Here is a 19,238-nt window from a genome sequence, read left to right as displayed (position 1 = left end):
TTGTATCAATATTTGCTTTGTTGCCAATCAATTGTACTTACTTTCTATGGTTTGTTTTATATTTTATATTTTAATGCACCATTGCTTTCCACATAATAAGATTATGATGTTGTTTGGGTATTATTATCAACATCACTCTTAGTTAATTTTAAACTTTCGCGTTGCTTACACATATTTTAAATTCACGTACGAGACAACGCGATAAGGTTAAATATCATCATTCTTTTTATTAGCAGAATATCTATGGTTGTTCTTTTTTTTATATTTTATTCTACAAAAATTATATCGATATAAATTATTTCAAACAAAGATCTATAATAGGGGAGCTTAACTCTGTAAGAGTTGTTTTCCAGCAGCCCAGTAACAGGAGCATTAAAGTGGTCATTAAACAGAATTGGACAAGAAATACTAGATGGCGTTGGAATCGATACTTGTAGTTTTTGTTGATTATTTTATAATTAAAGATAGTTTTAAGTACAATTTCCAAATTGGCGAGTGGTTTTTATTGTTATATACGAATGTAAAGTAACGAATAGGACTCGATCTTTTCTTGAATGAATTATAATCCACATAATTGCATGTTTACAAACGAATGTTTTTGCATTTTTTGCACAATACAAGGGAATAAAAACAAAAATTAGGATAAATTATTACTATTTCAGTAGAAAATAAATTAAACCACTCGCCAATTAAGGAATTTTGCCTCATATTATTTTGAAATACAAAATAATCATCAAAAACTACAAGTCTCGATTCTACCGCCATCTAGTACTTCATATCCAATTTTATTTATTTACCAATCACTTTAATTGCCAGCTACCTGAGAATAAATAAAATTATATGATATTTATATTTTTACCATGGTAACATACACGTTATCATATTTTATCGAAATATATTGCATTGTATTAAATTGTTCGAGAACAAGTATAACAACATAAAGTACTAATAATAATACTTCGTTGGTTTCTCTAGTGGCGGTCGAACGCGGCTCCGACCGCATACGGGTTTACTTTCTAAGGTTTCTGGAAGTTTGCGAGTTTATCGAAATCATATAATGGAGAACTTTGTACGTATTTGAATTGGTTTAAAGTGCGTAGGTATTATAATTAAATGTGGGCAGCGAAATTGTTAACAAACGGGTTCTGGCAGCCTTTTTTTAATCTTTTGCTGTACTAGGTGTTATATATAATGTTATATTTGTTTTTGGGTACCTCTGTCCCATTCGTGTTTCAACCTTGTAGCACTTGTGTTTGCACAACTGTGTTTCAGTTTAAAGGGTGGAATATGGCAGTGAATTTACAGGATACAGAGGAATAACACCTGTGTCCTCAGGAATGGCAACGCACGGGCGGCTTAGTCGCCTCTTACGACACTCGCGGTAAGGGAAGGGGTGGTCCAATCTATGCCGGGACCACACGGGACATTGAAATAATACAATGTGTATAACAAATAAAAGATTTATTCAATCGCAAGGTATTTTCTATAACACTTAATACTATAAACTCATAAACAAAGCAGTAACATGATCAACAGCGCAGTCTTAACATTTGAGGCGATACATACATACGCACACAATAAATAGTAAAAATGTATATATAGTACTTAATGACAGACAGACGAAGTTTACTCCCTCCCAAAAAAAAAAATATCGGCGTCTCAACATGACTAAATCAATATGGGGCGTACATGCTAGTGAGTTTTGGATTGTATTGTAAAATCTCTATTGTACATACATCGTCATAGTCGTAGAATACTGACGGATCTTTGTATGTAATCTTTGTCAGATCCGTCTGTATTCTACGACTATGACGATATTACATTGACTTACACGGACTTATTCCATAGAGAGATCTCTTACAGTCAACCTTTGAGATGGTGAATCTAAAATGTAGAACGTTCAAAGATAAAAACTACAGCTAAAGGTAACTTCAATAATACCTAGTTAAAATTTTACATGTGATACAATAAAAAGTAACTTTATTTTTATTTTCATTGTAAAAAAAAAAATATATTATAAATGTGAAAGTCTGTTACCTCTTAGCGTCTTAACTGCTGAACCAGTCACTATGAAATTTGGTATATACGTACTAAATGGGTTGGAAAAGGACATAAGGCTATTATTTATCTCTGTCAATCAACATATCTATTAGTTCTCCTTTAACCAAAGACTGTCTGTAAGAGATTGCCCTAGCGATAAGACCGCCTTTTGTACCTTTATGTATATATTTTGATCTGTACTTTATGCTACTGTATTTCACTTGAATTGTTTATATATCATTGTATATTTTTATGTCTCTGGTGCAATAAAGAGTTAAATAAATAAATAAAATAAATAAATCGAGAATAAAGAAACTTCAAGTCTGACAATGTATTTATGAAAACGATCGTATAAAAATATATTTTCAAACGAAAATGACTCTGCTGTGTTGAGTATTGTTGTTGAGTATGTAATTAATACATGCATACGAAAAATATGAAATAAGTAAAGGTTTGCTCGAATTAAAATTTACGGTTCCGTATTCAGTTAAGAGCAGTTTTTAATATTAAACAATTGTTTCTGCTAAATGGGTCGTAAAACGAGTCATTTCTTTTTTTAAATACGCCGTTAAATTTTTATAAATATCGTAAATTAAACTGTTTTAAATTATTCGACGAGTTTATAAGTGTTTCCATCTTGATTTAATATATATTTTTTTCTATTTTATTTTTCTTTTTAATTTAAGCAAGTAAACTGCCCAAAATGTCATATGCCAAATATATAAACCACTGGGGGGGAAAGGGATTGTTAGTAACGGAGACTGAGGATCCCATTGCTAACAATATACCCGACCAGGTCGACCTCCTCGCGGTTCCCCCTGGAAACTATCATGGTTAATTCTTGATGAAATCATCATGATGGGCTAACTGGCCTGTTTTCATTCTCATCTATTAACCTTCACTGGTGCTCCGTCAGTGTATCCCGTTAGCGCAGGCGGGGTTACCATGTCATTTTCATCCATCAAATAAAAAAAAAACCACTATAAAATATTAAGCATACATCGCGTGACTTGAATCCTACTGAAATATAGTTTCACTCGACTCGTAAATGTCGCCCCATCATAAAAATGTCACATCTGCAAAATATTTATGTATTATTGCATTGCAAAATTCTGATATCGTAACTAGAGTGAGTACTTACGGTGAAATAGACTGAAAATAATAATGATCGCCCACTAGTTACCCCAAAAAATGCGAGGTAAAAATAATAACTAGGAAAAAAAAAACAAGCGAGATCGATTCCACAAGATATAACCTATTTAGTGTTATTTCTAAGCGAAAGTAAACTAATAATAATTAATTATTACTTATGACTTTATAACGGAACAAATTAATAAGAAATGTCAAGTGTTTATCAATAGCCAGCCATGGGAGTGATAAATACGGCTGAAGATTTACTTTTAATATTGAGGTAACTTGTGTCAAATTTATATTCTTACACCCAGTTTTATGAGGTTCAAGTGCTAGGATCAGAAATGGTCGTTTCTTTTGTATAAACATCAAATTTGTACTTGCAAAAAATAAAAGACTTTATTTCCTAAAATGAAAGTAGAGTATGTATTTTGGGAATATTTTTGTTAAAAACATTAATGTTTTTACAGATTTTTTGTGACTCTACTAAATTATTTTTTTTAATCTACTATCCAATTGAACAAGCAGTTACAGTCAAGAACAAGGTTACAAGCAAGAGACTTGACTGTTGCTTTTTACAAACAAAAGTTGGATTTACAGATTCGAATATAAAATTAAACCAAATATAGATTAATCGTGGTTCCACTGGATTAAACTAGTAAACCTATTCATTTGTGGCTTGACACAAGTTACCTCCGAGGTACATTATTGTATAATTTATAATACTTATAAAAAAATGTAATAAATTACTTCACTGTATATGTTCCATTTGTCCGCATTCTATGATTTGTTCACTCAAATATAGCTTTAGTTTGTCGGTTTCCTATACTCTATAATAGGTAGTTGCAGAACTAGTGTTCAAAACCTCCGCTAATAGGAACAAACCCGTCGTCAGCTTGGAAGTCTTGATGGTACTGCACTGGTCCGTACTTGTGCAAAGGTACCTTATACTCTTCATGGACTGGTATGGGCGCTTTGTATTCCTCGTGTTCATGGTGCTCCTTAGGGGTGCCGATCTTGTGGACAACGGCGTTGAAGCCGTTTTTGTCATCCGCTTCGTATTCCACTACACGTTTCGTTCCATCTGTTTCCAGGAGGGTGTAAGTGCCTGGGGAATGGTTGTTGAAATTAGTTGCAAAGTTGACGAATGGGCAATAAGCAAACTGAAATCGCAAAGGGCTGGTCATATAGCTCGAACAATCAACAGTTGATAGGGAATTAAGGTTCTCGAGTAACACTGTAAGGGCAGAAGTTGTTTAAGACGATCCCCCACTAGATGGAGTGATGATCTTAAATGCATTGCAAAGAGTCAGTGGATGCAGGTGCTTCAAGACTTTTTTGGTTATGGCAGTCTATGGGGAAGGCCTATGATTAGCATTGGACACATAACCGAGCGAGAGCATTCCACAAAAGACTGCTATGTGGCCGTTTTGATGAGGTCAGTCCATCGCTTTTGATGACCCCGAGAACGTTTGCTTTGTGCCGACCCTTGGACAATTACACGTGCCATACAATTTTCATTCCGGATGGCCGAAGTACTATATAAAATGCACAATATAATTGCCGCAATAAGAGGAGACTCTTATAAAGAAGAGCAAAGAGATGTCCATAATCAAAGTACATTAACTCGGTGCAGTCTACTTCTCTGATACGGGGGAATCTGATTTCCGTTTACACAGACAGACATTGCTAGAAAACTTAAGAAATATATTCCGTTACTCGATTATTTAACGAAGATTTAGGTACGAAGATATTTACCTTTCACCTTATCTCCATCCCTGGTTTCCCAATGTTCCTTGTCGTCTCCCGTATGTGGATCCTTTACGGAATAGTCGAAAGAGTATTTAGGATGCGACTGGAATGAGAACAAAATTTAATCTTAGCAGTTATTGATTATAGATTTATTTATATATTTTATATATATAAGATTATTATTAGATATATTTTACCAGAGGGAGACTTTGTACAAAAGTCATTTGCTTGGCCACCTCTGTCCACGGTAGAAACCGTGAAGCAGTTGTGTTTGCATGGCTGTGTTTCGGTTTGAAGGGTGGGATATGGCAGTGAATTTACAGAGTACAGAGGAATAATAACACCTGAGTCCTCAGGAATGGTAACTCATGGAAGGTATCATGGGCGAAACAACATACTCTGTTATGTCCACGGTATTGCTCGTGTCTATAGGCGACGGTTACCACTTTCCATCAAGTGGACTGTCAGCTTGTTTGTCATTTTAAGTTACATAAAAAAAAATGTTATTTATTTATATTTACCAACTAAGAGAGTTTGACAGTTTCCTAATTCGCTCCCTTAGCAATCACAATATATACAAATATATTAACATTTAATTATTGGATACTCTTTAAAGAATTTATTGCCATTCTGCTAAATTCGACAAGTTTACATGTCAATATATCCAAGTCCAGATACTGGCTTGTGACACCGTTGAGCAGAGCTAATGGAAGAGGAGCCGGTTTCCAGCTCTATTCTTTTTAACGGAACATGGAAACAGTTCCTTCAACGTGCTCGAGCATAATTAGAAGGCGCTCGAATGAATATCGGTGTCAGGATACTCTGATTATATTTATACCTTTTGATCACTTTTAAAATTTTTTTTTTTATACCACTGTGGTGGCAAACAAGCATATGGCCCACCTGATGGTAAGCAGTTACCGTAGCCTATGAACGCCTGCAATACGTATTATTACGTGTGCGTTGCCGACTCTGAAGACACCTCTTTACCCCCCTTTAGAAGAACCCCATGCTGTAGGTTACCTCGGCATAAAAATAAAGTTGTTATAATTTATTAAGGCTAATTAGTTATAGTTAATTGTTATATGAATTTAAAAAAAATAACGAAGAAGTTCCAAACGTTTTCATATAAAACTTACATGGTAGTCCAAATCGTACTCGTCATGGTGTCCGTCCAAGCTCTGATGCTGTTGGTGGAGTACTGGTTTGTGTGCGTGGTACCCCTCGAAGCCGTGGCTCTCGATTCCGCCCAACTCCTCGTACTGGCCGAGAGCTGCCACCACCAGAACCGCCAGGGGTAGAACTTTCTGGAATTATAGGAAATATTTAATGTGAAATACTTTGCATGTCAGCGTGGCCGTAGCTGGGGAAGGGGGGGGGGGATTGAGGGGCAATGTCTTTCTTTAAAATGAAAGACCTCAAGAAAGCTTGTTAGATTCACTTTTTCGGAGTCGTTTAATTATGGCTTCTGTCCTACCAAAAAGTTGTTTTGGTCTACTTTAGAGTCTAACTACGGCCCTGCCTCTTAAGTACTATATTTACCTAACTTATAGTGGATAAATGTCTCTGATTACCTCATTAGAAATTATACTTGTAGGTCGTTGTCGTATTTGTTTTTATTAATCCTTAACAATCCGGCCCGACTTTACACGGGTAAAGAGAATTTTCGAAAATAAAAACCTATGTCACTCGCTGTTAACGTAGCTTTGTAGGGGTGAAAGAATTTTTAAAATCACTTGAGTAGTTTTAATGTTTAATCATTACAAACAATAAAATTTTTCTTTTTTATAATATTAGTATAGATTATATGTTTGTCTTTTCTCATTATTTAAGGTCGATGCAGTACATTTTTACTTTTCATTCTGGTCTTCATTCTGTCATCTCTCTTAATACGTCGTAAATATTCATAACTTCTTACACACAGTCCAATTGTTTGTAGGCTTCTCTTTTCTTAGTGGATGTTTATCCACTTTTAAATTTATCATTCTTTTACTGACATAATCGTCATTTCTTTACCCTTTTTATTCTACTCATTACCTATCAAAACCAAGTTATCCTCTGTTTCCCCATTTACTTATAATGCTTTCGGAATTCCTCGTTTATGCTTATTTATTTACTCTCGTTACCCCAACATTTTCTTTTCATTTAAGAGTTTCCTCTTGTCGGTGCAACTAATTCATGCGTCTTCTTCCAGCCAGCTCTATTCCATGCCATATCCTTGACCTCGCTATACGACACGACACCTAGTGTTTTTTTATCTGTCCAATGTAGTTATTCCTCGGTTTTCTTCTTCCTCTTTTTCCCTCTGTTTTTCCTTACCCCAACATACGTTACCCATAAATAGTAGCATTCTCATTTTCACCGAATGCAGTTTTTTAATTTTTTTTTTTTACTATTCATTCCAATTTTTAACGTAACAAATCTTAATATATATCTTGTATATTTTCCCTTTCAATTGGAGAGGTACTTACGATTATTATACCACTTATAATAATACCTGCATTGACGTTAATTGGAGACTTAAACACGGTCGTAGGAAATGTATGAGATAACAACGTCACGTGCGCACGCGCCGCGGTATGATAGTGAAAGCGTGTGTCTTTACGTCGCACGGCTGGGATGGCGCGAACCATGTGGAAATACGGAAATATATAATCTTAATTAGATGGCATTAAAAGATACATGCTCACGACTATAATCCTTGATAAAGTGGTCAGAGTTGGGAGAAGGTATTGTTAGCAATGGGGAGGTTAGACCCCATTGCTAACAATAAACCCTATCAGGTTGATCTCTACGCGGTTTCCCCTGGAAACCATAGTGACTAATTTATCGTTTGATTCGTCACGGTGGGCTAACTGACTTGCTTTATCATCCTCTCCTATCATCTCTCATTGGTGCTCCGCCAGTGTATACCGTTAGCGCAGACGGGGTTATCATTCCATTATCATCCATTAAAAAAAAATGTGGTCAGAGCTAGATTTTCGATATATATATATATATATATATATATATATATATATATATATATATATATATATATATATATATATATATATATATATATATATAAATTCAATGTACAAGACCTACAATGATATACATACATATCTGTCAGACCTCTTTTCCGTTAGAGTAGTTTTTTTACTATTTTAAAGTGTAATAAAAAAATATCAAACGATTCCGGTATATCTTTATTTTAATCCGCTGTGTATACTTTCGCGTTTTATAACATTATTTTTATGACCATAAAATACATAGTTACGTCATTTTTCTTTCCGGAGCCAAAAACTTTCTGCCTCTGCATAATTCCGCGTTCTAAACTCAAATATTCGAAATTTATTGTGTCTATGGAACATTTTATTATCGATCAGGGGGCCTACCATGAAATGAAATTCCGAAGTTTCGGAGTCAATTTCGTGTTTTCTTTCATACCTAATGCGGCCCAGTAAATGGAGTTTAACATTTCGTTCGTCACAAATCCTACCATAAAAGTCTAAAGGAATAATATTTTTAATGTTTTTAAACGGTACGTATTATGTAATTTTAACATCAAATTTGTGTTTCGTTCGGCTCCGAAATATCGGAAAACATTTCATGGTAGGCCCTCATTGTTTTTGGAGCAAAATTCACTTGTTAATTATAGTCGTCGAACGAAACACCAATTAAGCACGTTTGCCCAAGTAAAAGCGTCTAAGTCACAGTTTATGTAACAGTACACCTTGTTCAAGTTACATCAATAAGTAATTTCGCGTGGCTCCGTGAACTTTCGCCCAAGTTTGTCTACAGTAATGGGGACGGTCTTCACGCAAGTCACCCACTCTAATTGTCGCCATGTCACGTGACGCGGTACGCTCAAATGTTTTATTTGTCCGCTATCGCACTTGCTTCAGCTATGTTCAATTGCTGAACGTTAGTCTTTTATGTCTATTGGTTACACTTTCCATCAGGTGGGTTGTCAGCTTGTTTGACATTTTTTTATACCACTTAGGTGGCAATCAAGCATACGGCCCACCTGATGGTAAGTAATTACCGTAGCCTATGAACGCCTGTAATAACAGAGGTATTACGCGCGCGTTGCCGACCCTGAAGGAACCTCTTTACCCCCCTTTTGAAGAACCCCATGCTTTAGTCTTTTGGGAAGACCTCGGTAGGGAGCTCTGTTTATGGAACTATAGGGTCATCATATCAGCCGTTTATTGTCCACTGTTGGACATAGGCCTCTAATAGACTGCCATAAGGAACAGTCCCGAATCACCTGCATCCATTGTACTGAAAAATAAGGGGTACGGAGGCATAATTATTCTTAGAGATTATAACGCATGAGAAGTACCATGAGTGTCACAGTATATTCTGTGATGTCCATGACTTGTTAGTAATTCTAAAAAAAATGTTGTTATATAAATCGAAACACCGGCCACCGGTTCCGGTATAGTGTGGTAAAGGCGACTAAAGGAAGGCGAGGGATGGGCAGCAACGTCCCTCTTAAAACGCTAAGGCTTAACTGCAATTGCCAATCCGCGTACCAAGTGTGGCAACTACTGGCAAAACCTCCCAAGGGGGAGGCTTATGTTCAGCAGTGAACAGTTAAAGGCTGATATGATGATAAACCGAAATAGTCATAAATTAGCAGCTATTTGGAGGCAGGAACATGAGTGGGACAGAAGTACCCAAGTAGACGATATTTGTGCGATGCCAATAGTGACGGTTACTATATCCCATTAGGATTGTTTGCTATTCCAAATTGCATAAAATAATGCAAATTTAATAAACCACTGTTGTTTTATATATTTTACTTTTTTTTTGTTTTTTCATTCTTTTATCTCTTTTACTGTGTATTATGTGTATGTTTATATTGTAATTTGTGTATTGTAAGTAATGCAAATAAATTATCAATCACTGGGTTATTGTGATCGCATAAGGACTGCCACGAGCGTCACAATGTAATCTGTGTTCTCCACGATGCTATACATGTACATAGGTGATGGTTGCCATTTTCCATCAAGTAGGCCGTTAGCTTATTTGGTGTTAGATATTTAGATAGATAGATAATTTATTTGCATTACTTACAGCACACAACAATACAAACATATATATATTCTTTATTGCACTTGTAAGTTACATATAAAATAATCTATTCATAAATGTTGTGAGCAAGGGTGGACTTATCTCTGACAGAGATCTCTTCCAGTCAACCCAGTACAGTAAGAAAGCATTTCGTTAGCGGACAGCTGAAGTGCTACAACTATTAATACATAAACAAATATACAGTTAAATAAAATATTAAAATATATAATAAAATATTACATAAATACATACACTATAAATATATACAATACCTACCTACTTATATAGTATATGTTAAAATAAATTAATATACTACATACATTAGAAATTTCGTTTAATGATTTTAAGATTTGAGAGTTCAATTAGAAAAATACAAAAAAAAAAAATATATTACTCAAGGGAAAGAAAATGTGATTTTAACCTCTTCTTGAAAGAGGTAATAGAGGGACTCTCTTGTATTTGGGAAGGGAGTTTGTTCCATAACTGGACAGCTCGATACGAGAAAGAGTTGCCCATAAAGTGTGTCCTACACACAGGAAGTTCAAGCATCCTGGATTGCAGTTGACAGGAGCGTTTAGGACGGACTGGTGGTGGTAATAATTTAAACCGGGAGCGGAGGTACGATGGAGAATTGGGGTTATTGAGTATGTTATAAAGGAAAGAAAGGATGTGCATATCACGTCGAAGTCGGATAGGGAGCCACTTTAACTGGTTGCGAAAGGCAGACACGTGATCGTATTTACGAAGACCAAAGATGAACCTAATAGCTAGGTTTTGTAAACGTTCCAGCTTGTTTAGAAGCTCCTCAGTCACATCCAAAAAACAGACGTCGGCATAGTCAAGTATTGGGAGTAGTAGAGATTGTGCGAGCATAATTTTTGTGTTTACCGGGAGAAAGTATTGGAGTCGCTTGAGAGAGTGAAATGAAAAGTACATACATACACAGTAAAAGAGATAAAAGAATGTATACTGAGAGTATCTTAAAAAAAAATCTTTAAAAATTTTCATATCGATTGAATAACATTTTTTACAAATCTATTTTTTTTAACGCGCCACCTACCTATTTATGCTTTAATTACTTCTACCCAAAGATTGTCTGGAAGAGTTTTCTTAGCAATAAGACCGCCTTTTGTACTACACTATACGTATTGAAAATTGTTTAACAAATCATGTTATAATAGTACAATAAAGTGTTAAATAAATAAAAAACCAGGCAGTTGCATGCCAAATTATGTAGATTGCTGGTCATTTTCATATTCGACAATTGCTTGTTTTCCTTCCTTCTAATTTAACTGTTATTTCTTATTTCCTATACTTTAATTAGAGACGAGGCATGTTTGCAAGCGAGCAGCGGTGAGCGTGTCGCTTCCGAGTTTGAAAGTAATTGTCTCTAAGTATTAGTTGTTTGTAATATTTAAAATGTTATTTTATTTTTTAAACAAGAAGGTCTAAATTCGTATGTGTATATTTTGTGGCTATTTTTTTTTATATACAACTTAGAATGACAAACAAGCTGACGGCCCACCTGATGGAAAGTGGTAACCGTCGCCTATAGATATGAGCAGTACCATGGACATAACAGAGTATACTGTTTCGTCCATCATAACCTCCATGTGTTGCTATTCCTGAGGACTCAGGTGTTATTCCTCTGTACCCAGTAAATTCACGCCATATCCCACCCTTCAAACCGAAACACAGCCATGCAAACACAACTGCTTCACGGTAGAAACACGAATGGAACAGAGGTACCCAAGCAATCGACTTTTGTACAAAGCCTCCCTCTGGTAATCAAAATCGTTTATTCTAATCGTTGGTCTTATACTAATTTTGTTACTATTGAAACAGCCGTTTTTCTTTACACAATAAAAATGTATATTTTGCTCAGCAAATATTTGAAACTATCAGTTGAATTTGAAAATTTATTTTTGCATATCATAATCCATATTTTGAGGAAAGTTATTGACTATTTACAATCATGATGCCATCGTCTGGCCCTGTGATCAATGGGCCATCCCTTTCGTCGTAAGAGGCGACTAGGGGAACTTAATGGTCAACGAATGAAGTGCAACGTCTCTATCAACCCTCTGACCGGGCATCCCGCGATTTCCACGTGCACAATCTATTAGTTTAATTTGGCGCATCCCGCGATTTCGACGTGCTCGCATTTTTTATGTTTATTGACGTTGTTGTCCCGAGATCTTTGTTTTGCAAGATTGATATTGTTTCTCTGAATCTCGCTAGATGGCTAAATACATGTAATGCTATTTATTTATGAAAGCAATGTGCGAAAATGAAGCGAAAAAAAAACGCGGTCAGAGAATTAAAACCACCAAAACCTAATTGTGGTTGTCAACCCGTTTGTCAAGCGTTACTTCCGGCAAAAGCTAATAGGGGGAGCCCTATGTTCAGCAATACTGTTATGAGGAAACCCTGAGATACAACTGTAGACATTAAATGGCTGATGATGCGATCACCAGCAGTTTTTTTTTTCTCTGGGTATTTTTTTTACAACACAAGGGGCAAACGAGCATGCGGCTCACCTGATGCTAAGTGATTACCGCCGCCCATGATCACCCACAACACCAACGGCATTGCAGGTGTGCTGCCGGCTTTTTAAAAAGGAATATGCTTTTTTCTTGAAGGTTACGTTGTCGTATCGGTTCGGAAATAATGCTGCTGGAAGTTGATTCCAAAGAGTGGTATAGTCGCGTTAGGTGAGACCGCAGCCGTATATATTATACGCATCGCGTGCGTGTCGTATCACACTTGGCCACACTTTATAGTCCACTTTATTGTGGGTTCCGTATACAGTGACACCAATTAGATACAGATTATTAACTCACACTTTTTGTTTGGGGGAAATTTTAACATAAATTTACGGGCCATTTGAGTTAAAAAGTAGGTCTTTGAAATAATATTCGGTAACGGTTACTCGTTTTATTTTATAGACGTTTGTTTGGTATGTTTCATGTGTCGGTTTGTATGTTTAATTGCCGCGGTGTGGTCCCGGCATAGAATGGACCACACCTTTCTTCCCCGTAAGAGGCGACTAAGGGAGCTTATGGTAGAGGGATGGGCAGCAGCGTCCCTCTTAAAACATCTCCAAAGCAGCTCCTAACCGCTGTTAAGTTGCCAATCCGCCTGCCAAGCGTGGCAACTACTGGCAAAACTCCCCTTATGGGGAAGGCTTATGTTCAGCAGTGGACAGTTGACGGCTGGAATAATGTTTAATTGTATGTATGTATATGTGTATGGGTGTGTATGTGTATATGTATGCGTATATCTGTGTATTGGTGCATATGTATATATTTATTATTGAATGTATATATCTGTTGCGTATGTGTAAAAATATTATTGTGACTTCAACGATTGCCTATCTATTTGATTTGTTTATTTTTTCTGCTTTTCCTTTAACAATTGTCAACCACATAATCTACAGAATTTAATTTAGAAAAACCTGTTATTAGCCATACTACTTTGTTATAGAATGTTAGTTAATTTTATTTGCAAACCGCTGTTTTTTTTTTAAATGAATGATTAAATAATTGATGCTTTTCTTAAATAAAAAATGTACTTAAATCTTTTTGAAAATTTGTATGAATCAATTATAAATAAATCTAAATCAATTTAAAAACGACGAAATTGCCGTGAAACATGTTTATACACAAAAAAAGATTGAAGACATTCAAATTGAGAAGCTCCTGTTTAAAGTCTGTAATTTTTAACTTGACGTTTTTACCTAACAATCCTTACCAATATCATAAATATTAAAATAAGTTTGTTATCCTCTAGGTGCCTTGACGGCTTAACCGATTATTATCAAATTTGATATACTCGTACACATACTGGATGGATGGAGAACGACATTGATTACTTTTTTATTTCGTCCAGTGAACATATCCCGGCCAAGCGGACGAAGTCGCGGTTAAAAGCTACGTTTCTCTAAATAACTGTGTGAAATGAACTTAAAAGGCATTTGTGTTCATTCGTTATTTTGATATTGTTTTATTAATTTTTGGTGTGTCTTTTAAACGAGTGGCTTCAACAGAAACAATGACACTTTCGTGTTGTGCGCCTTTTATGTTAAATTATAACGGAAAATTTTAACAAAAAAGTTAAATTCGGTAAAGCGGTTATTTGTCAGATATTATTTTTCGTTTAAAAATTTCTATAATATAACTGATACTTTAAATATGAATATTTTTTTTTTAAATCGAATGAAAATGATTGAGTTTTTTTATTAAAAAGATTTAAAAAAATTTAAATATCACGAAAGCCAGACTCCGGTTGCCAATAACTGCCAAGCGTGGTAACTGTAGGCGAAACCCCCTTATGGAGGAGGCCTATGTTCAGCAGTGGACAGTTAACGGCTGAAATGATGATGATTTAAAAGAAAGCGCTCAATTTGAACGGTCCCAAACATTATATATATATATATATATATATATATATATATATATATATATACGGAGGGAGACTTTGTACAAAAGTCGATTGCTTGGGTACCTCTGTCGCATTCGTGTTTCTACAGTGAAGCAGTTGTGTTTGCATGGCTGTGTTTCGGTTTAAAGGGTGGGATATTGCGTGAATCTACAGGGTACAGAGGAATAACACCTGAGTCCTCAGGAATTGCAACGCTTGGGGGTATCATGGACGAAACAGTATACTCTGTTATGTCCACGGTACTGCTCATGTCTATAGGCGACGGTTACCACTTTCCGTCAGGTGGGCCGTCAGCTTGTTTGCCATTATATATATATCATTTTCTATTTCTATTTTGGTAAATATAATATCATTAATGATATATATTGTCATTATGGACTGATTACTTATGAAATTAGAAAGTTGTCACTTTAATGTTATGAGATTTTTCTAATGTGAGAAAATGAAATGGTGACCCCGTCTGCAATATCGGTATACATATATTGGCGAGGCGCTAGTAAGGGATGATAGGTGAGGATGAAATCAGGCAGTTGGCCCATTGTGATGAATTTAACAATAATAAGTTACGTTAGTATCCAGAAGGAACCGCGTGAGGTCGACTTGATAGGGTATATTGCTAGCTATGGCGATGTTAGATCCTATTACTAACAATCCCTTCCCCCTCTGTTACTTTTTTTATTAAATGGATGATAATGGAATGGTAACTTCGCCTATGCTATCGGTGTACGCTGACGTGGTACTAGTGAGTGATGATAGGCGAGGATGAAAGCAGTCAGTTGGGTCATCGGACTAATTCAAAATTAATAAGCCACGATGATATTCAGTAGGAACCGCGTGAGGTCGACTTGATAGGGTATATTGCTAGCTATGGCGATGTTAGAACCCATTACTAACAATCCCTTCCCCCCTCCGTCACTTATAGACTTTTTTTTATTAAATGGATGATAATGGAATGGTAACTCCGCCTATGCTATCGATGTACGCTGACGTGGTACTAGTGAGTGATGATAGGTGAGGATGAAAGCAGTCAGTTGGGCCTGCATTCATTCTCACCTATCATCACTCACTGGTGATCGGTGATCATCAGTGACAATTGGACTAATTCAAAATTAATAAGCCACGATGATATCCAGAAGAAACCGCGTGAGATCGACTTGACATATTGCTAGCAATGGCGGTGTTAGATCCCATTACAAAATCACTATAATCCTGTCATTTTTTTTTTCATTCATTCTTTTTAATACATTTAAAACTGTTATTAAAAACATTTTTTGAACAAAGCCTATTACACACTAAACGATTACTTGAATAACAAATGTCCATGGCGTTAGTCGATCATGCACGGGCTTTTAAATGACCATGTAATTTTAGATATAGTCATCACTTAAATATACTTATATGTATATGTTAACAGAGATTAAAAAGAGTAACTGTTGAGTTTCTTGCAACAGAACAGCTTCTTCACAACAGATAATAACTTTTCGAATCCTGCAGTAGATTTAAAAAATGAAAATCAGTAAAATTAGAACAGATATTTTGTGAAGTAAAATTTGAAAACAGAAATTTAGTCTCCCGTACCTAACCAGTCTTAGTACGGGTCGACGCGTTCCATTGTATTATTCGGTTTACCTCATTTTATTGGTCAATAAAGTTTAAATTAATAAATATGGAGTATAATTTTTTTTTTTTAAGTTTCCCTACTCACTTTTCTTTGTCGAAAATGCTCAATTTCGCTGCTAGTACGCTCCCTTCAAATAATGCTAGCTATTTCGATTTCGGTCTATATAGATAATTCATTCGGACGCCGCGTCGTATTTTTCCTATCGTCGCTTTGGTTTCCCATTAAGCTTATCTGCGACGGTGGATAACGAAGTCGGAGCAATTTTTTTAACGGTGAACCAACGAGCACGTCTCCAGCAATTCACGTTCACGAAATAAGAAAGCACTGATAAGCGGTAGATATTATGCTCCTTGTACCTTACTTTGTGTACGAATATGTTTTATTGTATAAATATTAGTTCTTATAGATAGATATATCTCTTATTTCCTTCTTTTTTTTGCAGAGTAAAATTTTAAAATTTTGATAAATTTGTGGATCCGTTTTTATGGAATTTTGCTGTTTGAACGTAATGATTATAAAATTATTATCATTTTAAAACAACGTTTACTTGTTTGTATTAAACATTAACTGTCCACTGCTGGACATAGCCTCCCATTTAAGGGCTATTTTGCTAGTAGTTGGCACGCTTGGCAGCAATTGGCAACCGCATCGTTTCTGCTGAAGTTTTAACCCTCTGGACCGGGGGGGAAAGGGGTTGTTAGTAATAGAGACTGAGAATCCCATTGCTAGCAATATACCCAGCCACGTCGACCTCCTCGCGGTTCTCCCTGGATACTATCATGGTTAATTCCTGATGAATTCATCATGATGGGCTAACTGGCCTGTTTTCATTCTCATCTATCACCCTTCACTGGTGCTTCACCAGCGTATCCCGTTAGCGCAGGCGGGGTTACCATACTATTTACACCCATTGAAAAAAAAACCCTCTGGACCGGGCATCCCGCGATTTCCGCGTGCAGTATCTACTAGTTTGATTTTACGCGTCCCGCGATTTCGACGTGCTCGCATTTTATATGTTTATTGACGTTGTTATCCCGCGATTTTTGTTTTGCTAGATTTATATTGTTTCTCAGAATCTCGCTAGATGGCTAACTAGTCGTACTGCTATTTGTTGTCAAAGCGATGTATTTTAATATTGTGAAAAAAAAAAACACGGTCAGAGAGTTAAGAGGGACGCTGCTTTTCCTCCGCCATAAGCTTCCTTAGTCGCCTCTTACGACACCCACGGAAAAGGAAGGCGTGGTTTATTCTATTCCGGGACCGCCACGACTTTTACTTATATGAGTTCAAATAGGGAGAAAATTCTTAACTATTATATTTCTTAACTAGTGTTACGAGATTTGAATTATTTTTTTCATAATGGTCGCATGTTGATTTAGTTGGTTTAAGTTTTTTTTTTTTTTATTTTTAAAGTAGAGATTGGATTTTGTTTTATAAACAATTTTTTTTGTGTATTTAACTCATTCGGGTCTATTCTGAGGCTGGCATTTTTTTAAACCTGTCTCTAAAATTAATATTTCAATTTGATATCACATTGAAATGTTTATTCCAAGGAACAATATAAACTATATTTCAAATAGATTTAAGTATAAATTGCAATAAATTGGTTTATGACGGTTCATAAAACGATAATTTATAATATAAATAGTATAATAAAATATTAATTATAATATAATATTAATAGTATCAGATTTAAATCAATAAATGAATGAGTGTACTTTACTTGCGTTATACAATATAGGGAATAAGCGAGACAATAAACGTAACGATACAGTTGTATAAGTACAGTAAGGCGGTCTTATTGCTGAGTGCAATCTTTTCAAGACAACCTTAGAGTAACGGACTAATTGTCGTACAAGTAAAATATTAGATTAAGAGATAACTTTCGAAAAATGTCACATCAGAATCGGTCCCCCCCCCTTTTTTTTTTATTAAACCGATTTTGATGATTATTTCTGTGGTCTGTGGTTTTTGTGAAATATTAAAAATCCGCAAGTAACACTTAATAATCACTGCACTTCCACCCGTATAGTAAAACAAAACTACTCACAACTAATACGGCCATATTGTTTTAACTGCTCACAAACTCGCGCGCACAACGAATGTAAATTATTTGGCGCGTGTCCCCTCACTTATACCCGAGAAATAGTTAATTCTGTCCCACCGATCTGATGCCCCCCACCGGGCCGGCGGGCTGAATGGCATTAGAGGGGACAGGGGAGCGGGCTGTTTCATGGATTTACTAAACGGTTTATGTAACATTGTATATATACTATGGGATGCATGGTGGGCATCGCATTTGATGGTTTTTGTAAGAGTACTGATTCTATTTTCAAAAATTTGTATAAAACCAATATGAGTTTGACATCTAATTTAAAAAATAACTATAAAAAAAAATCCGTCTAAATTCAACAATTTATTATACTGATTTTCAGCAGGGACCTCGGGAATTAACCATGTTTTGCTTTTCAGGGGTACTTTATTTAGTCATGCTGGTTTTCTTTAATGGGTGATAATGTAATGACAACCCCGCCAACGTTAACGGTATACACTAGCGGCGCACCAGTGAGGAACGATAGGTGAGAATGAAAAGTCAGGTTAATTAGCCCGTCGTGTTGAATACATCTGGGATTCAGGGGGAGGTCGACCTGACAGGGTATATTGATAGATAAACACTTTATTTGAGCCATTTATGACACACCTAAAAACAAATAATAAGTATAAATGAGTTTATACAAACAGATTATTTACACTTTTTAAATATAAAACAAAAGATGAAGTATGGAAATATGTTTTCACCAAGTGTGTCGCAGTGACCCAAATAGGCTACAGCTCAGTGATAGTTTTGCTTAAAAGCAAAGCACTGATTTTCAGCTGCAGCCTGAAGTTAGGCTACACGGACGCGTACAACGAACCCAGAGTGTGACCTGTGTAGCCAATTTAACAGCCAAAGATAAAATTGTATTATATAGATACATACTTACATGAATGATGCATAAATAATATATTTCATTAATTAATTAAACATACAGTATAAATAATTCACCACAATAATTATTATGTTAAAAGCAGTCGCTACCAGGCGACCGATCCAAGTTTTTGCTTATTTAATAAATGCTGCCTTAATAACTTTTTAAAAATTGATTTGGATGCAGCTAGTCTCATCGGAGGGGGTATCTTATTCCAG

The 19,238-nt window shown here is 35.7% G+C and overlaps 3 protein-coding genes across 12 annotated transcripts in view; 2 read left to right on the top strand and 1 right to left on the bottom strand.

The window, feature by feature from the left end:
* LOC113513909 (inaD-like protein) overlaps positions 1–19,238 on the top strand; it is a 332,239-nt gene that overhangs the window by 186,804 nt on the left and 126,197 nt on the right. The gene's annotated exons all lie outside the window — the stretch shown is intronic.
* Positions 1–19,238, top strand: part of LOC113518680 (homer protein homolog 2) — a 69,575-nt gene that overhangs the window by 21,305 nt on the left and 29,032 nt on the right. The window lies entirely within an intron of this gene.
* On the bottom strand, positions 1,475–18,178 carry LOC128201438 (cuticle protein 8-like). Its single transcript, XM_052898450.1, has 4 exons — positions 18,102–18,178; positions 6,063–6,230; positions 4,930–5,026; positions 1,475–4,279 (listed from the first exon to the last, which is right to left on the bottom strand). Exons 1-4 carry the CDS (start codon positions 18,114–18,116, stop codon positions 4,023–4,025), a joined length of 537 nt encoding a protein of 178 aa, XP_052754410.1. The 5' UTR covers positions 18,117–18,178; the 3' UTR covers positions 1,475–4,022.

The sequence above is a fragment of the Galleria mellonella genome, unplaced genomic scaffold (genome assembly GCF_026898425.1).
Source record: "Galleria mellonella isolate WM207_F2 unplaced genomic scaffold, CSIRO_AGI_GalMel_v1 utg425, whole genome shotgun sequence".
Taxonomy (NCBI): domain Eukaryota; kingdom Metazoa; phylum Arthropoda; class Insecta; order Lepidoptera; family Pyralidae; genus Galleria; species Galleria mellonella.
The sequence above is the reverse complement of the archived record's forward strand: the minus strand, read 5'-3'. Positions and strand labels throughout refer to the sequence as shown.